This window comes from Zootoca vivipara, chromosome 2 (assembly GCF_965207765.1).
Source record: "Zootoca vivipara chromosome 2, rZooViv2.hap1.1, whole genome shotgun sequence".
In the NCBI taxonomy this organism is placed as follows: domain Eukaryota; kingdom Metazoa; phylum Chordata; class Lepidosauria; order Squamata; family Lacertidae; genus Zootoca; species Zootoca vivipara.
The window spans coordinates 103017892-103036540 of record NC_142584.1 but is presented as its reverse complement, the minus strand read 5'-3'; the positions used below and the strand labels follow the sequence as shown (position 1 = coordinate 103036540).

Here is an 18649-nt window from a genome sequence, read left to right as displayed (position 1 = left end):
ACTGGAACACTGATACATCACATGTGAACTCTTTTATTTACTGCATTTGCAATTGCTTAAGATAAAACAGATTTGGGAAGGAAACTAGTTTTGCCACTTTTATGGACGTTTGTTGTTTGTTTACAGATAGTAGCCTTGGTGATATTATATTCTGTCAATTGCAGCAGTCATTGTATCACCCCCCTGTTTTATATGGTTTTATTGCAGCTACAACATGGGTAGACAAACTAAGGCCCGGGGGCTGGATCATAGCTGCCAAGTCTCCTGTATTCCCCAGGAAATCCCCGTTTTTCCAGCTGTTCCTAGCTGAAAAAACGGATTTTTTTTGTTTTTTTCCCAGTTTATTCGGCCATTTTGGAACTGGGCGGAGCATGCTCAGAAGCGACTTTTGATGCTGCTCTGCCCAGTTCCAAAATGGCTGCAGTGCGACTTCCGGTCTGCTACTTCCGCCCGGTCCCTTATTTCTCTGACAGCAACTTGGCAGGTATGGGCTGGATCCAGCCCAATCGCCTTCTAAATCCGGCCCGCGGATTGTCCAGGAATCAGCGTGTTTTTAAATGAGTAGAATGTGTGCTTTTATTTAAAATGCATCTCTGGGTTATTTCTGGGGCATAGGAAATCGTTCTTTTTCTTTTCTTTTCAAAATATAATCCGGCCCCCCACAAGGTCTGAGGGACAGTGGACCGGCCCCCTGCTGAAAAAGTTTGCTGACCCCTGAGCTACAAGGTGATGGTTGAGAAAGAGACTGAATAATGGATGTCTTGTGTAAATGCATAGTTTGGCCACTAAAAAAACAAGAATGATATTTGTAAGGCTTCCCTGTCTGGAGACAAATTCTTCTTGCCCAAGCTGAACAAATGTGAATCTCAGGCCTGATTTGAACGTAATGCTGTGTCAGCAAGAAAAACTTACTTACGGGACACTGTGTATGCCCAGCATCTCATTAAAATCGAGTTGCCTTCCCTACAGAAACGGGAGTCAGCACACATATCAGGGATTCATAGCCCAAGAAGGCTCTAAGCCAGGCATCCCCAAACTGCGGCCCTCCAGATGTTTTGGCCTACAACTCCCATGATCCCTAGCTAACAGGATCAGTGGTTGGGGAAGATGGGAATTGTAGTCCAAAACATCTGGAGGGCCGAAGTCTGGGGATGTCTGCTCTAAGCTTATGCGCTAACAAACACTGCACAAAGATCAGCTAAGGACCCAGCATAGCTTGAATCCCCACCTTTTAGCAAAGGCATTTTCGAGGCAGGTTGCAAAGTGCCAAAATTAAACACCGGGAAACATTGCAACGGAGAAGCCATCAGGCTTCCTTTTAAAAGCAGCCGAGTAAGCGGCTTTTGAAATGAAGCACCAGGTGTCTGCAATTGCACTTAAGTTATTCCTCCCTGCCTGACTCCCATTAAAAAAAACCCGAAACTCCATTCATCATGCGCCGAGTGCTTAATTAAAGAAGCAGCTAGTACACCAACAGCAACTCATTTGCCGAGTGTGCGTCCTTGTGCAGTCAAAAGGACACAACCCGTACACAAGAGACAGGCTTGGCGGAACCCCAAGGTTTGCAGAGGAACAAAAAAATGAGGGGGCTGCTGAAAATGACCGATGAGAACTGAATATGCTCCGTGGAACGGAACGCTGATTAGGAATCGAGAAAACTGGGGTAGGGCAGAATGGAGCGTCGTGATGAGGATGTGGCTGGTTGGTGGCTTCACCAGGAGAACCATGCTGCAAAAATTTGTTGCAGGCTCCTAATGCTCAAAACAGAAACACGCTGTGAGATTCTTGTTCTACATCATGCTACCCTGCTGAGCTACATGGAAGCGAATCTGCACATTCCTTTCTCTTTTCTAAAAAGTATTTTTTACTGAAAATTTCCACATAAAATACAGTAAGAATCAAACCAGTCTACAGAACAAGAATATTATTTTTAAAAACGATATAAAAGCAAAAGAAAAAAGAGAGGGGAAAAAATACGTATAAAGTCCTTTATATATTTATATCATATACAGTCATACCTCGGAAGTCGAATGTCTTGCGAGACTTAACATTTTGGCTCCTGAACATCACAAACCCGGAAGTGATTGTTCCGGTTTGCAAACGTTCTTTGGAACTGGAACGTCCATCGCAGCTTCCGATTGGCTGCAAGAGCTTCCTGCAGCCAATCAGAAGCCGTGCCTTGGTTCCCGAACGTTCCTGGAATGGATTCCGTTCGAGTGTGTTCTAAGCGCATTATACAAATGTGACACTAGATGGAGTTGGTGAGAGAATGGGAAATGCCATATATATTTTTAAACTTTTTTTAAAAAAAGCGTTTTCACAGCGTCTTTTATATATGTGTAGATTCAGCCCCAGTCTCTCGCCGCACCTACCTTTCTCAACCGCAGAGACGCCCATGGAAGCCTGGTCAAGGTCTGCCTTCTTCTCCCACCTGCCCTCATCCACGTGGTAGACTTCGACCGAGGCCAGCGGGCTCTGCGTGGCGTCCACCCCTCCAATTACCAGCACGTCCTTGCCGAGCATCACCGCCGCAGCCCCTGCCCGCGGGGTGGCCATAGGAGGCAGCGCCGTCCACTTGCGTGAAACAATATCCAACATCTCCACCGTGTCCAGGGGCTGGCCCTGCTGGCTGCAGCCCCCCACCACAAAGAGGTGCCCATCCTGGAAGGCTGGGCTGCAGTACACCCGGCAAGTTGGCATGGGCGGGAAAGCCTCCCAGAAGAAGGATTTGGCACTGGCGGCTTCCATGTCGCCCAACAGCCTGGCATCTCAGGAGGGAGACATGGCGACGGCCCCTGCGCTGGCTCAGTGTCTCCGTGGGGCAGCCCCCCAGAGACCTATAGGGATCGGCCTGAGGCAGTTGGTAGGCCTTCCTTCCTGCGCAGCTGAAACTCCACATCCACAAGGCATTAGTAGACTGGGAGGCAAATACGGCCGCAAGGAGAGGCCAAGGACTCCTGAGGGAGAAGGCAAGGAACGCCGTGATGCCCGAGGGATGCTGTCTCCGGTGGGGAGGGAACCATTCCTAACCAGAACGTTCCGGGCCTGAAATACTGGAGGTAGCCACGAAATGTCTAATATACACAAGCCAGTCTTTGAAAGTACGGCTCTCTCGGCAAGTTGTCTTCTGGATCTGCTTGTCTTGTCAGGTCTTGTGCAGATGATGAGTCCTAATACGGCTTCCAAGGGGCAGAGAGAGAGAGAGAGAGAGAGGGAGAGCGCATTAAGGAAGGAGAGGTACAAGATTACTGGCAACTACCACGGGAGCCATTTTGAGGAATCTGTCTACAGACAAAACAGGCCACGGTGGAATCTCCCAAAGGGTTGCCCACAAGGCCTCACATTGCCCTTCACATTTGGGCAGAAATCCCCAATCTGGCAGCTGCTAATGTCTCCAGCTTCCCAGGGCTTCGGATTAATTTACACATTCCCCAGAATCAGCTCAGGGCATCCCAGATAAACTGAGGCACAGTTTGCAAGCTTCATCTGCCACGTGAAGACCTTCCCAACAAGGCCACACAGCCACCTCACTGCTGTGTTCTCACGAGAAGCAGGGCCGACCCCAAAAAGCTGTGGCGGAGCAAGGCATGGCGCCTCCCACCTCACAAATCAAAATAACCAGAGTACCCAAGGCCAGAAAAGTGATTTTGGCACCTGAGGCAAAAGGAACCCCATTAAGTGTTTCCTCCTCCCCCCGCCAGTAAAAACTCAAAAATGATTAAACAAAAAATGAAGGATTTGCTGTCTTTTTAGAACACCCACAGCCAGTTCCCTGAGACGGCTGCCTCACTCCGCCAAAGGATAAGGCCGACTCTGCCTTAACCGCCCCTTTCTCCCCCATTTTGTATACACTACCAAAAGCAGTTAATTGGGGAATGATCCTCCCTATCCCTAAAAACACCCGAGGTGTAAGCATGCCAGAATCAAGAGTTACTATTTATTTGTTTATTTATTCCTTTATGAGTCGCTTCCTCTGAACCACCTTAAAAGTGATTTCACAATACCAGATAGAGAGAGAAGTTCCTTTTAATATTTGTTAACGGTTTACATTTTCAACGTGTAACTGTGAGATATATGCAGTCTTACACATGCCTCCTTTTTGCCTCTTCAGCCCCAGGATCACATAGGGCAGGCATGTCCAAAGTCCGTTTCGGGGGCCTAATACGCCGGCCCCCGTGGCAGTGTATGTCCTGGGGGCAAAATCCTAAAAGAAGCTCAGCAACTTTAAGGTAAACTTCAATCCTAAAAAAAAAAAGCTCAACAACTTTGGTTGACCCACATGCATATTCACCTCATCAAATCCGGCCCTCTTTGAAAAAAGTTTGGGTACCCCTGAATAGGGCAACAGAAACCAAAAGCATAGCTGCCAAGTTTTCCCTTTTCTCGCGAGGAAGCCTATTCAGCATAAGGGAAAATCCCTTTAAAAAAGGGATAACTTGGCAGCTATGCAAAAGAACAACATTTGCTGCTTACACACCATACGTTTAAAGCACATGGCTTCCCCCCAGAGAATGTGCTCTAACTACATGGTGTGTAGTGTACGCAGCCAAAGTTGGGGCTGGGGCAGGGAAGCCCATTTATTCCTATTCTGCAAAGTCCCCCTGTGACCACAGCGACAGCGGCAGAATTAGCTTGGCCTACTGCCCTCTGAGAACAAGAGCAACTTCCGGCGCCCTGGGGTCAAGGCCACCTGGCGTCAGGATGGCTGTGGTCAAACAAATCGCAGGCGCCCCAAGAAGACGCAACAGGGGCCTGTCAGGTACATTCACACTCCGGTGCAAAGGCAGTCCACACGGGAGAGAGGCAGACTTAAGTGAATGTGAAAGGTCCCTGCTGGGATGGAGACAGCTTCAAAACACATTTAACTGCAAAAAAAGAAAGAAAAGAAAGAAAACGACAACAGCGAGGAGGGTCACCAGAGGATAGGAGAAGCTGGATGTGGCAACGGCAGCTGTGGGAGTTGGAAGGACAATCCAAGCAACAGCCTCCACCCCATTCCCAGAATCACATCCGCTCCAGTTGCCTGTCAGGAGGATGGGCTTTGCCGGACTCCTGAGCTTGTTCTGGAGAAGCAAGGCGCGGCTGCTCAGGTGAAGCCACTTGGTGGCAAGAGCAGGGAGGGATATAAGCCCAGGATTTCCCTTCGGGTCTTTGCCACAGCAACGCGATCCCTGCCTTGTTGCACCTGGCCTCTTGCTCCTTGACCGTCGGACCTTTGCCTTCGTGACGCCTTGCTCCTCGACCTGCTGCTTGACCCTCAGCCCCGCGCCACCTGGACTTTCATTCCTGCTTCCACACCACCATCTTGCCCCCGGGCCTGACGTCCTTAGTTGAGACTGCTACCTCCCGCCGACCAGACCGTGACACTGCCATAGCCTGGGAAAGCGAAATACAGTGGTAACCTCGGGTTAAGAACTTAATTCGTTCTGGAGATTCGTTCTTAACCTGAAACTGTTCTTAACCTGAGGTACCACTTTAGCTAATGGGGCCTCCCGCTGCCGCCATGCTGCCACCGCACGATTTCTGTTCTCATCCTGAAGCAAAGTTCTTAACCCGAGGTACTATTTCTGGGTTAGCGGAGTCTGTAACCTGAAGCGCCTGTAACCCGAGGTACCACTGTAACAGGAACCTGGTAATTAACGGTTTGCCAATAAAGAGCTCCCTCTGTAGGTTACCACCATGTACGACCACAGCCTCAGCCACGGTCCTCACCTACAGCTCCTACAGCCTGTTTGTTTTTGGTTTTTTGGTAAGTGTATCCTGCAACGTATCATTGACGCAGTAATAGTGGTGGATTTATACTGGACCTGTTGGGAATTCCATTCCACCCTTTGCTGCAGATATGTGGGATTGTTACATGTCACATGTCTGCTTACATTCCAGCACCGATTGCTGGCATGAGTGGAACTTCCGCTCTGTATTGCTTTCGTTTACACTCTCTCCGAGAAGAACGGCAAGGAGAGAAGCCATGTTTTCTTTGTCCTGATTTATGTATAATAAATGCGTAGCTTAGTATTGTATCCACGCCTCAAGCCTCATCTGTTGTGCAGTTTACACTGCTGAGTAATGTGTGCTCAAGCCTGCACTGCAGCTTGAGTTGCTGACGAACGTCGGAGGAGGATGACTGATGGATCTCCGCAGCGGCAAGGCTGAGAGGGGAGACGCTCCAACTGGGGCCGAGCCAGCTGGCTTTTCATCCCCCGATTCCAACATCAAGGTTATGGGCCCAGGTCTGAGGCTTTACACCAGAGTAGGGCTGCTGTTGGCTGCTGCAGCATTCCAGGGATTTATGAGGCATGTGTATCGTACTTTGGCCGTGACAGCAAGAGGCCTTTGAAGTCCGTGCCAAGCAATTAAGGTAGGTAGAAGCAGGCCATCTGCTTTTCTGAGTCGCTTTCCCAATATTGCTGCCTTATTGTCACAGCGCTGTCCAGCCATGGATGTCCAGAGCAAGGAATTACACTAGTGGCCCAAATTGTGGAAACCTTTTGGGGAAAGTGTATTTCTGAGGTTCGATGACTCATAACACCTCATAAACACTCGTGCTCATTGGCAACATTCAAATGAAGGAAAGCTGCTGCTACTGTCAACCTAAGCAAGTTGTGTTTCCTTTTTCTGGTTATTTGGCTATAACCTTTGATAGAATACAGATAATTGAACCAACTTTGTTGCATTACGTTCTTCATTAAATTATATTTCCAGTGATATATAATTTTATAGTATTACTCCAAAGGAAAGTGGTGTTACGAGCCATCAAACCTCAGAAATACACTTTCCCCAAAAGGTTCCCACAATTTGGGCCACTGTAACTTGTTGTTGTCCAAGGTCTTAACTTACAAGTTAGGAAAAGGGACCCATCAGCCCTACATCTCTCAGCTTCTCCTGGGCATGCGCCCCAGGAAGCAGCTGCCACAACCAAGGTCAGCTGCCCCTGACCTCTGCTTATGTATCTCCCCCCCACCCGAGCTGCAAGCAGGCAAAGACTGTGTCTGTGTGCAAACTGCTTCTGCTCCTCCCTCTTCAGCCCTCACCTGGTCCTGGGAGATGGTAGAGCAGGAGAGGTGGGGGGCAGGAGGAGGTGGTGCGGCAGCGCTTTACACCAGGCTGACCTCTCCCTCCCTCCATTATCGCCACCTGCAGAGGCACTCTTTTTTCTGCATTACAACAAAAGCAGGGCAAGCACACCCACTGAGCATTTCTGGTGTAAAAAAATGCAGGTTTTCAGTTACAAGGCATACACTGATTTGGAAAGGAAGCAGAGCGATAAGCACAAATCGTCATGGATGCGCAATGGAAAGGATGTCCAAGGGGCCCCCCAAGAGTCTACTTTATTTAGCCATCCCTACAACCAGCAAAAAAGGGACACGGGGCGCGGGTAGCGCTGTGGGTTAAACCACAGAGCCTGGGGCTTGCTGATCGGAAGGTCGGCAGTTCGAATCCCCGCAACGGAGTGAGCTCCCGTTGTTCGGTCTCTGCTCCTGCCAACCTAGCAGTTCGAAAGCATGTCAAAGTGCAAGTAGATAAATAGGGAAGGTAAACGGCATTTCCGTGTGCTGCTCTGGTTCGCCAGAAGCGGCTTAGTCATGCTGGCCACATGACCTGGAAGCTGTACCCCAGCTCCCTTGGCCAATAACGCGTGATGAGCGCCGCAACCCCAGAGTCGTCCACAACTGGACCTAATGGTCAGGGGTCCCTTTACCCTTTACAACCAGCAAATGTGGCAGGTGCTTCTTAACAATCGGAGAGTAATGGACCAATGGCCATAGGTAAGTGATGAAGGGCCCTTCCATTGTTCGTCCGCATTCCCTTTTAAACTCCGCCAGCTAAATTCCCTTCCTTTCCATTTTTGTAGGTCTGAAGAAAAAAGCCTTAATAGAAGAAGAAGAAGAAGAAGAAGAAGAAGAAGAAGAAGAAGAAGAAGAAGAAGAAGAGGCAACCCGCTGCTGCAGGAAAATTAAGGAAACACAATAGGGCTGTCTCCCAACGACAACAATAACATTCCCAGAAGGTGCACCATTGCATCTCATTTAACTCATTAACGCATTCTGAATGAAACTGTGCAGAATGAGAGGGAACGTGTTTATGGGATGTATTTAAGGCACTGCAAATAGCAGCGTAATAGTTACTACTCTCAACATCAAAAAAACCAAGACCATGGCCACTGGTCCCATCACCTCCTGGCAAATAGAAGGGGGAGAAATGGAGGCAGTGAGAGATTTTACTTTCTTGGGCTCCACGATCACTGCAGATGGTGACAGCAGTCACGAAATTAAAAGACGCCTGCTTCTTGGGAGAAAAGCAATGACAAACCTGGACAGCACCTTAAAAAGCAGAGACATCACCTTGCCAACAAAGATCCGTATAGTTAAAGCTATGGTTTTCCCAGTAGTGATGTATGGAAGTGAGAGCTGGACCATAAAGAAGGCTGATCACCGAAGAATTGATGCTTTTGAATTTTGGTGCTGGAGGAGACTCTTGAGCAGGCATCCCCAAACTGCGGTCCTCCAGATTTTTGGCCTACAACTCCCATGATCCCTAGCTAAGAAGACCAGTGGTCAGGGATGATGGGAATTGTAGTCCAACATCTGGAGGGCCGAAGTTTGGGGATGTCTGCTCTTGAGAGTCCCATGGACTGCAAGAAGATCAAACCTCTCCATTCTGAAGGAAATCAGCCCTGAGTGCTCACTGGAAGGACAGATCCTGAAGCTGAGGCTCCAGTACTTTGGCCACCTCATGAGAAGAGAGGACTCCCTGGAAAAGACCCTGATGTTGGGAAAGATGGAGGGCACAAGGAGATGGGCACGACAGAGGACGAGATGATGATGATGATAATAATAGTTAATAATAAATTTATTATTTATACCCTGCCCAATTTATTAAACATTAAAAGCCTCCCTAAACAGGGAATGGTTGGACAGTGTTCTCGAAGCCACCAACATGAGTCTGACCAAGCTGCGGGAGGCAGTGGAAGACAGGAGTGCCTGATGTGCTCTGGTCCATGGGGTCACGAAGAGTCGGACACAACTAAATGACTAAACAACAACAACAGTTACTACTCTCACACGTGATGGTGCAGAATAGATGCCACCCAGGAACAAAAACTGAGCAAAGCCCATGCATAAAGTATTTCCCTTTGTACCTGTCCACACATTAAAATCTCCGGTGGGGAAGGGCTCCCTCCTGGTGTCCCAGTCACCTAAGCCAGGTCAACTGGCTACAGGAAAGAGGGCCTTCTTGGTGGTGGTGCCCCAGTTATGCTCTTCCCCACATGGTGCCTACAGTATTTTCCCTCCCAGAACTACACAAATACCTTCTCTCTCTCCCCCCCCCCCCGCACTTTTAAGGGACCATTTTAAACATCTTAACTGCTTCATGCCACTTTTATGATTTTGTGGCTTTGCATATTGTACGCAATTTTTTTTGCATGTTGATTTCGATGTATGCTTTTTTGTAAACCACCCTGGGAATATAGCTGAAGGGTGACATAAAAATGCATGTGTTAAATAGAAGCGTAGAATCTTAAGAGTCAGAAGGGACCCAAGGGTCATCTAGTCCAACCCCCTGCGATGGCAGGAATTCTCAGCTAAAGCATCCAGGACAGATAAATAAAAATACAGCAAACAATAGGCTCTCCGTTCTGCTCTGTGGCTGGGTGGGGGGGGGGGAGAAAGAGGAAAGCAGGGCTTCTTCCCGCACACGGTTCCCGCACCTTCCGCAGCAGTTGGATCTGCAGACGTCAGCAAGTGATTCTGCGAAAGTTTTGCCTGCTTATTTCTGCACAGGCCACAGGCCAGGTCAGCCAGCAATCTTATTTGCACAGCTGCAGGGTCAACTAACCTGGGTGCCTCCTCTGACACCGGCTCCTCTGCAGAAGCTATCAAGGAGACCCGAGTGAGGCTGGCCTTGAAGGCAATTTGTCAGATCATTGTGAGATGACGAAAGAGAGCAGAGAGGTGGCCGCGGCAGCAGCAGCAGCAGCAGCTGCCTTTGAGACTCGGGGAGTCTCAGGTCTGGTTCCACATGCCACCACAGAGACCCCCGTCGTGATCTGTGCCCCCAACCTGGAGCTTTTAATTTGAGCAATAAATCTCCCCCTTTTAAATCTTGTCAACTACCAGGACTCTACAGCTCATTTATCTTCCTCCCCGCGAAAATTAGGAGCTCTGGTAGCTTAATAGCCAAGAGCTGCATAATTCAGCAACGCAGGCATGAAATATTGATAGCCAGTCCCCAGATCAGAAATAGCTTTTGCCTCTGGGGGGGTCTTCCGGGGCTCTTAAGGAGACGGAAGGAAAGGCACTTATTTTGCCATCTTCAGCACCCAAGGGAACTTGGCACACGCTGGCTCTTGAGAATTGTTGAGAAAGGAGGGAGTTTAATCAGCAGGCAACGCCATAATCGCATTGAACAAGAACCCCCCAACGTTGCCTGGCTTTTGTTCCCAGGTGTACGGCAGCTGCAGCATTCTCATTTGTGAGAAGCCCAGAGCTCAGCAGGCTAGAGAGTTGTGCAGCAGAAGGGCCTGGAGTCAGGATGCTAGAAAACTAGTTAAAGAAGCCTCTGCAAGCGCCTGTAAAAAGATGAGGAAAGGAAAGCAAGGCAGCAGCATATGTAACCACCCATAGAGCTAAACTGGGATTTAAACCTAAGATAGCAGGCTATTTCAATGGTGCATGTCTACTTATAAAACTTTCTTATACCACCTAATATACTGCAGTTATGTTAAGGAGTGGTCACTAGGAGATTTGGGGCTGGTAAGCGAGGGGTTAAATCCTGCTCAGTATGGCTCCACATGCTCCCCTGCTCGGAGCAGGCGCACATAGCCAAAGTCCAATGCAAAAAAACAAACAAACCAGTTTTAAAGTCCTTTTGCAAACAGCTCTGCACTGCTCTTCAAAGCCCTTTTGGAAACAGCTCTGCGCTGCTCTTGAAACCTTTGGGTTTTGGAGGTTCAAAGAACAGCGCAGGGCTATTTGAAAGCCCTTTTGCAAACAGTCCAATGGTGCTTTCCGAGCCCCTGAAATCTGCAGGTTGAGATCACAGCACCAAAGGCTTACAAAAAGGGCTTTCAAGCAGCCTGTGCTGCGCTTTGTAGCATCGACAGTATGATGTCAGGTGATCAACAGATGGGCAGCCCCACCTGCTTGTCAAAGTTGACCATCGGGGAGTGGGAAGATAAGGATCTGGGCCACTGGCCAGAAAAGGTTCCTTTTCTGACTTGGTGTAAGACAACTTTATCCATCAAGGGCTACCAGTCAAACACACCCTCCAAGTTCAGAAGCAATGTACCTCTGAACAGCAGTCACTGGGGAACAAAATTATCTTACAAATAATTAAAACTACATTTCTGTCATGGGGGATTTAGTTGCATTCCAGCATTGCAGGGGGCTGGACTAGATCTGTGTTTCTCAGCCTTGGGTCTCCCGCTGTTTACAGACGACAATTCCCATCATCCCTGACCACTGGTCTTTTTTTTCCCTTCTCCCTGACCACTGGTCTTGCTAGCTTGGGATGATGGGAGTTGTGGACCAAAGACAGCTGGAGACCCAACGTTGGGAAACACTGGACTAGATGACCCTCAGGGCCCCTTCCAACTCTACAATTCTTTGTTGGTGGTGAGAAACCTCTAAATGATACGGTAAGTACTTACCTGGATAACAAATCTATCCTGGCTGTAAATGGTGTATACTTTGGACATCCCTGAGAAAGGCTGCTATATGTAGAAACTATATTATCCTGTTAAGAAAAGAAATATATAGTGTTATTAGCTGTCCCTTAAGCATCAGGGGCGCGGGTGGTGATGTGGGTTAAACCACAGAGCCTAGGGCAGGGGTCCCCAAACTAGGGTCCAGGGGTTGGATGCAGCCCAATCGCCTTCTCAATCCGGCCAGCGGACGGTCCAAGAATCAGCGTGTTTTTACAAGAGTAGAATGCGTGCTTTTATTTAAAATGTATCTCTGGGTTATTTGTGGGGCCTGCCTGGTGTTTTTACACGAGTAGAATGTGTGCTTTTATTTAAAATGCATCTCTGGGTTATTTGTGGGGCATAGGAATTTGTTCATATATTTTTTTCAAAATATAGTCCGCCCCCCCCCCACAAAGTCTGAGGGACAGTGGACCGGCCCCCTGCTGAAAAAGTTTGCTGACCCCTGGCCTAGGGCTTGCTGATCAGAAGGTCGGCGGTTCGAATCCCCGCGACGGGGTGAGCTCCCGTTGCTCGGTCCCAGCTCCTGCCCACCTAGCAGTTCGAAAGCACGTCAAAGTGCAAGTAGATAAATAGGCGGGAAGGTAAACGGCGTTTCCGCGTGCTGCTCTGGTTCGCCAGAAGCGGCTTAGTCATGTTGGCCACATGACCCGAAAGCTGTATGCCGGCTCCCTTGGCCAATAATGCGAGATGAGCGCCGCAACCCAGGAGCCGTCCGCGACTGGACCTAACCGTTAGGGGTCCCTTTACCTTTAAGCATCATTTGGAAATGGATGTGCGGAAAGGCAGTCCTTGGGGGAGAGGGGGGAGGAGGGGGAAGCACAGCGCAGGGGGACAACACCTGATTTCCACAGACGAGCTCCCATCTCATCCATCCATCCCTTAGGAAGGGAGCTGACTCAGCTACTTCTGGCGTGAACTGACGCACTCCAATATTCTAGCAGGCACTGAGGCCACAATAAATAAATCAACGTGTGGCTGTTTCCTTACAGCAACAGCTCTCAAACTTTTTTTCTCTGGGCCACACTTTCAGAATAAAAAATTTGCTCACGTCACACCCAATTTTTTTATTGGTAAGAAATGCATTGGGATAAAGATTTTAAAAAAGTAAAGGACCCCTGGACGGTTAAGTCCAGTCAAAGGGGACTATGGGGTTGCGGTGCTCATCTTGCTTTCAGGCCGAGGGAGCCAGCGTTGGTCCACAGACAGCTTCCGGGTCATGTGGCCAGCATCACTAAACTGCTTCTGGTGCAATGGGGCACCATGTCGGAAACCAGAGTGCACGGAAATGCCATTTACCTTCCCGCCGCAGCAGTACCTATTTATCTACTTGCACTGGTGTGCTTTTGAACTGCTAGGTTGGCAGGAGCTGGGACACAGCAATGGGAGCTCACCCCGTCGCAACCTTCCAATCGGCAAGTCCAAGAGGCTCAGTGGTTTAGACCACAGCGCCACCTGCGCTGCACTGGGATAAAACAATTGCTAGTAGGGACTGGTTTTTAACACAGAACACAACAACTTTATGAGACACCCAGAAAGTATTTTTAAAAAACCACACAACTACATGAGAACATGAATCCTTTCCAAAATTCTGCAAATGAAAAAATTAATTTTGATAACTATACTACACCAAAATGCTTACATATTTCTCTGATTGCCCTTGAATCTTCCTGCCACACCTGCCACCCTCTCCCGCCACACCCGTTGAGAACCCCTGCGTTGCACGCTTGAATATTTATCATCATGTATGCAGCCACTTCAGATCTGAGACTGCCTACCTTTCTGAAAAGGGGGCAGTGCCGGCTTTGAGCACCATACTTCAAGAGCAGCCTCCGATCCTACAATCCAGACCTTCAGTTTTGCTGCTCCCTTGCTGTACAACAGCAGCCCACTCCCACGGACCCTGCACACCCTATGTAGCTGAAGAGCAAGCCCGCGGGCTTCGGGGCAGAGCTGAACAGGGTGCCGCCATCTGAAGAAGGTGTCCGGCCACGCTTTGCTTTGATCTGATGCAGACAGAGGCTTTTGACTGCATTGCTAGCACTGCTTACTCAGCAATCCCCAGCTCTGGCTACCCCTGCAGTTCAGTGCAAGCAGCCAAGAATTTGGAACCTGTATCTTTAAAAAGAAGAAGAAGAAGAAGAAGAAGAAGAAGAAGAAGAAGAAGAAGAAGAAGAAGAAGAAGAAGAAGAAGAAGAAGAAGAAGAAGAAGAAAGCAAGCTAAACCCCAGTGGCTGCCACGATAATTCTGCTGCTGGCACCTTAACCATCTCATCCCACAAAGGAAGACCAGAGGATTCAGCCTTAAGCCGGCAGGAAATTCCTTTTTTATTAACTTGAGCCAGATAAGCCTCAGTTGATTTGAAGGATCACGCTCACAACAGGTAAAGGAAGGTTAGGGAGCCAAGCGTCTTCCGAGAGAGACAACAACATAACACGAAAGGGAGAGAGAGGCCTCTTTTCCATATCCGCAGAAATTCCTACCCCCACCTCCCACCCCCATGCAAACTAAGTCAGTGATAAGTGCATGATTTGCATATCAAAGTCTGCTTCCCGAGATATGGATTAGCGGATAATTTGGAATTGTAAAACGAGAGCTGGAAAAACAAAAGGCAATACTAGAATATGATGGGGAGCAGGAGAAGGGCGCAGAGGAAGAGGTATAGGTGCAGATTAGCAGAACAGGGAGATAAAGGTACGGAGGAATCACAGAATTGTAGAGTTGGAAGGGACCTTGAGGGTCATCTAGTCCAACCCCCTGCAATGCAGGAATCCTGCCCAAAGCTGTCCGTGGGTGGGATTGAACCAAGAGTAGACCTAGAGGAACAAAAGAGAACTCCAAAAGGGACTGAAGCCTCTGACCACTTTCAAAACCACTTCCTGCCTACCCTTCCTTTGAGCCCATGCCAAATACTGATCCGAGTTACATATTTCCCACAAACATGAGGACTAGGTGCTTGAGAGCAAAGATGGGCACACACAATCCTAGCTGAGAGGGAAACAGACATTTCAGCACCAGGCCCGACAAGAACACCATTCTGCAACATTCCTCCATGCAAGAGCCACCGAGTTGCCAAGCAAGGCAAGTACTGTGCAGCGGCTGACCAGTCCCAGGGCCAGAAGAGTATCTGGTTAATTAGTGATGTTTGAGGGACAGGATCAAGAGAGGAGGAGGAGGAGGAGGAGGAGGAGGAGGAGGAGGAGGAGGAGGAGGAGGAGGAGGAGGAGGAGGAGGAGGAGGAGGGCCTCTTCCTGAACAGGAATGTAGTGCATCGCTGTGGTTTTCTGACCACAGGACTTGGTTGCTGCTAGTGAGAGCGGCATCCACCCTCCTCTTCAGCTCAGTAGCCAGGGCTCTGTACCTTGTAATGCTAAACGGATTTATAACCCACACTATTAACAATATCCCATGGCATCTAAAGATGGCCTAGCTAGGAGGGCACGTACAGGCCATCTTCAGGGGCATCTGTCTCCCTTAAAACACGTAAAAAGAGAGACACATATGATGGAAAGGAGAAAAGCAGCAGCAGCAGCAGCAGCAACAAAACCACCGGCTACAAGCTCCTGATGAAACAGATCAAAAGGCTGGCACTGTAGCAAATGCACTGAATTTTTAAGCCAACTAAGAGTTAATGGTGCTGGAGGAGACTCTTGAGAGTCCCATGGGCTGCAAGAAGATCAAACCTCTCCATTCTGAAGGAAATCAGCCCTGAGTGCTCACTGGAAGGACAGATCGTGAAGCTGAGGCTCCAATACTTTGGCCACCTCATGAGAAGAGAAGACTCCCTGGAAAAGACCCTGATGTTGGGAAAGATGGAGGGCACCAGGAGAAGGGGATGTTATAAGAATTTTGAGGTCATATATATATATATAATAATTGTTCATAAAACATGTACATGAATGTACAGAAACATGTCTGAAGCAGCACAGGAAAACAGGCCTGACTGACACCATTTTGACTCTCTCTGACCAGGTGTTCCTCTGCAAGGAAGAAGGGGGGTGGGGGGAACCTTCTCATTGTCTCAGGAATTAAAGTGATAATCCCTGGCATCCTGATACCTGACTGCCAGACAAAAGGGTGTGATTAACTTGGCTGGGAAACAGGGAAATGTAAATATCTCTCAATTTTGTTGATTAGGTTCTGGGGGCAGGGGGCAGGGTCCAGGGTGCTCAGATTACTGCCACCAGACCTCCCCTTTCATGATGTACCTATGATGAATCTAGGGAGGGGGGGTCTTGGGCTACACCCCTTCTGTGACATATGGATGATGCTTCTGGGGGGTGGGCTGAAACCAATTTCAAATCTCTTTTTAAGGGCAAGACATCTTTGTTTGGGGTTCCTTCCTTGTTCTCCTGTGTGAGAGGAAGGACCCTGTTGCAACAGCAAAAATAAAAGTGCCTTGCTTCGCACGTCCTGGTTTGGTCTCTGTTATTTGGTGGGCAGGAGACGCTTAAACTTTGTCTGCTTGCCAGGATACCTGGACTCTTCCTGGGTCAAGGATCCACTTAATTCTAGGGCCGTGTAGCTCTGCAAAATTTTTACAACAGGGACAACAGAGGACGAGATGGTTGGACAGTGTTCTCGAAGCTACGGACATGAGTTTGACCAAACTGCGGGAGGCAGTGCAAGACAGGAGTGCCTGGCGTGCTCTGGTCCATGGGGTCACGAAGAGTCGGACACGACTAAAGGACTAAACAACAAAGAGTTAACAAAGGGGCACAGCCACCTGCCCTACAGTTCAAGAGAGGCCTCCCCTCTAGCAGTTTGCATGATGGGGACTCTGATGGCAAGGGGAAGCTATGCCATTCTCCCAGGCTTTTGGAGTAAATTTGCAAGCATTCTTTGGTTCCCGTGTTCCCCTGCTCTTGTCTTCTTGCTTGTTTGTATTGGCCGAGTCGTTTCTGATGTTGTATGTAATATTGTACTTTGTGCATTGATAGAAACCCCTCTGGGATCATGTTGGGAGAAGTAAACAAAAAACAGAAGGAGGAAAATACATTGCGGGGGGCAGGGGCGGGAGAAGGGATTTGCCATGATCAGGTATGTTAGGAACCAAGGATGCAAACAGGAACTGGGAAGGCATTTCGAACGCATGAATTAACAGGGAGCAGGAGAAGAGTATCTGGTTAATTAGTGATGTTTGAGGGACAGGATCAAGAGAGGAGGAGGAGGAGGAGGAGGAGGAGGGCCTCTTCCTGAACAGGAATGTGACTTCTCAGTGTGCGCATGTGCAGTGGCATTGTCAAGGTGGGACTTTGGGGCAGATGTCCAGAGCCCCCCTCAGCCAGGGATGAGCCAATCTGTCCATTTTGGATGCTCTCGATTTCTTCCCCTCCTCCCCGATCTTGAGTTCATTTTGTCATTAAAAACAACAACACACGATTCTTGTGAAAATTCACCTGCCTTTTAGTGCAAATTCCTCATAATATTACAAAGGTTGGTATGCCATCTTTGTCCAATACGCACATTTTTATTTTTATTTTGCAAAGCAATTCCCCCTACTCTGACTGATTTTTGCTTTCGCTAATATTTGCCTTGTTATGGATACCTTTCCTTCGTTCACAGATTTCACCGCACATCCACTGATTGCAGAATAGTGTCGCACAATTCAGAGAAGTGCAAATTTCGAAGATCTGCAAATTGTTTTGGAAAGGGCGAATTAGGTGGACAGAATCGTTGAGTTGTAAGGGACCACAAGGGTCATCTAGTCCCAAAAGATGCAGGAATATTTTGCCCAACACGGGGCTCGAACCCACAACCCTCAGATCAAGAGTCTCAGCTTTGCCTTTTAAGGGTGGACTGAATCAAATCTCCTACAATCAGCAGAATAAGCAGCAGGGCCCCCGAATGCAGAAGAGCTGGCTTGCCCGTGTTTTGAAGTAATACACATTTGTCATTTAAGCAGGAAGGATAGGACCGTTCAGTCCAGACTCTAAAAGTACCTGGCTCTGCCCACTGTGTCCATGTGGCCAGGGGCATGCTTCCTAATCCCCAGCTCTGCTTACTGTTTGCGGTTCAGAGGCTCATTCACGAAAAGCACAGCACTCTAATCTTAAACCCCTTCCCTGGGAAGTATGTTCCACGGTGGAACATGTGGCAGTGAAATAACAGGTTTTGCTTAGGGTCAGGGTATAAGAAGCCACTTTGAACAGGCATGTTTCCAAAGAGCTGGGGATTGCTCTCTCCAATCACCCACCCCCTCTCCCATTTTCGGGTAAGACGCCAACAGGCTTTCAATTAAGACCTCAGCCAACTTGACAGCGACTGCAGGAAGCCGATAGGTCAGCTATCTGATCGACCAGCACTTAATTTGTAATAAGAAGTGCTGGGTTTCAACCCCTGCAGAGAACACTGCATATCCTTTCTCCTTGAAGCCTTTCCCTCAATCCTCAGGTGCATGTGAGAGAGATATTGCGCACATGATCAAGCCAGGCATTCCTTTCCTTGCAATGCATGTTCCGAGGCCAGGATGGCACCGTTGGTGAGTGCACGGTGCTGATAAAGCGAATGTTGCAGGTTCGATCACCACGCGATCACCACCAGCTGCATATTCCTGCATTACAGGGGGTTGTGTTTCCTCAGGGCCAGTTCCAGCTCTACAATTCTATGACTCTAAGGCCAAGCTCTGGCTTTGAAAACACACCCAAGGGCCAAACTAATCTCCGGTTCCAGGGCCAAGATGAAACCAGCCAGACCTGCCTTCGCTTCTTTCCATGTTCCCTTGTTTTGGTCCTTCTCCAAGAGCATTTCCAGGCAACCTGCTGTTTATTGAGCATTATTTTGATTGGTTTGCAGGGAGGTTAGACGATGCTGTGTCAAAACAAGGGTCATCCTGCATTTTCCCTGTGCTTTCGTTAATGCAAAAAAAAAAAAAAAAAAGCCCGATCTTTTGGGAGGCGCGTTTGTTCCCAAGATTCTTCCCATCAAACTGAAATTGCACAACC

General features: G+C 48.6%; 1 protein-coding gene across 6 annotated transcripts in view; it reads right to left on the bottom strand.

The window, feature by feature from the left end:
* KLHDC8B (kelch domain containing 8B) overlaps positions 1 to 18649 on the bottom strand; it is a 41130-nt gene that overhangs the window by 16682 nt on the left and 5799 nt on the right. For 3 of the 6 annotated variants that reach the window (XM_088662637.1, XM_035106871.3, XM_035106872.3), the window contains exons 2-3: positions 11651 to 11736; positions 2373 to 3179 (exon numbers count right to left, since the gene is read on the bottom strand). In XM_088662637.1, the coding sequence (XP_088518763.1) occupies positions 2373 to 2748 (376 nt within the window). In that variant the 5' untranslated portion in view covers positions 2749 to 3179; positions 11651 to 11736. The remainder of the gene's footprint in view (positions 1 to 2372; positions 3180 to 11650; positions 11737 to 18649) is intronic. The other 3 variants (XM_088662639.1, XM_035106874.3, XM_088662638.1) reach the window with 1 other exon arrangement.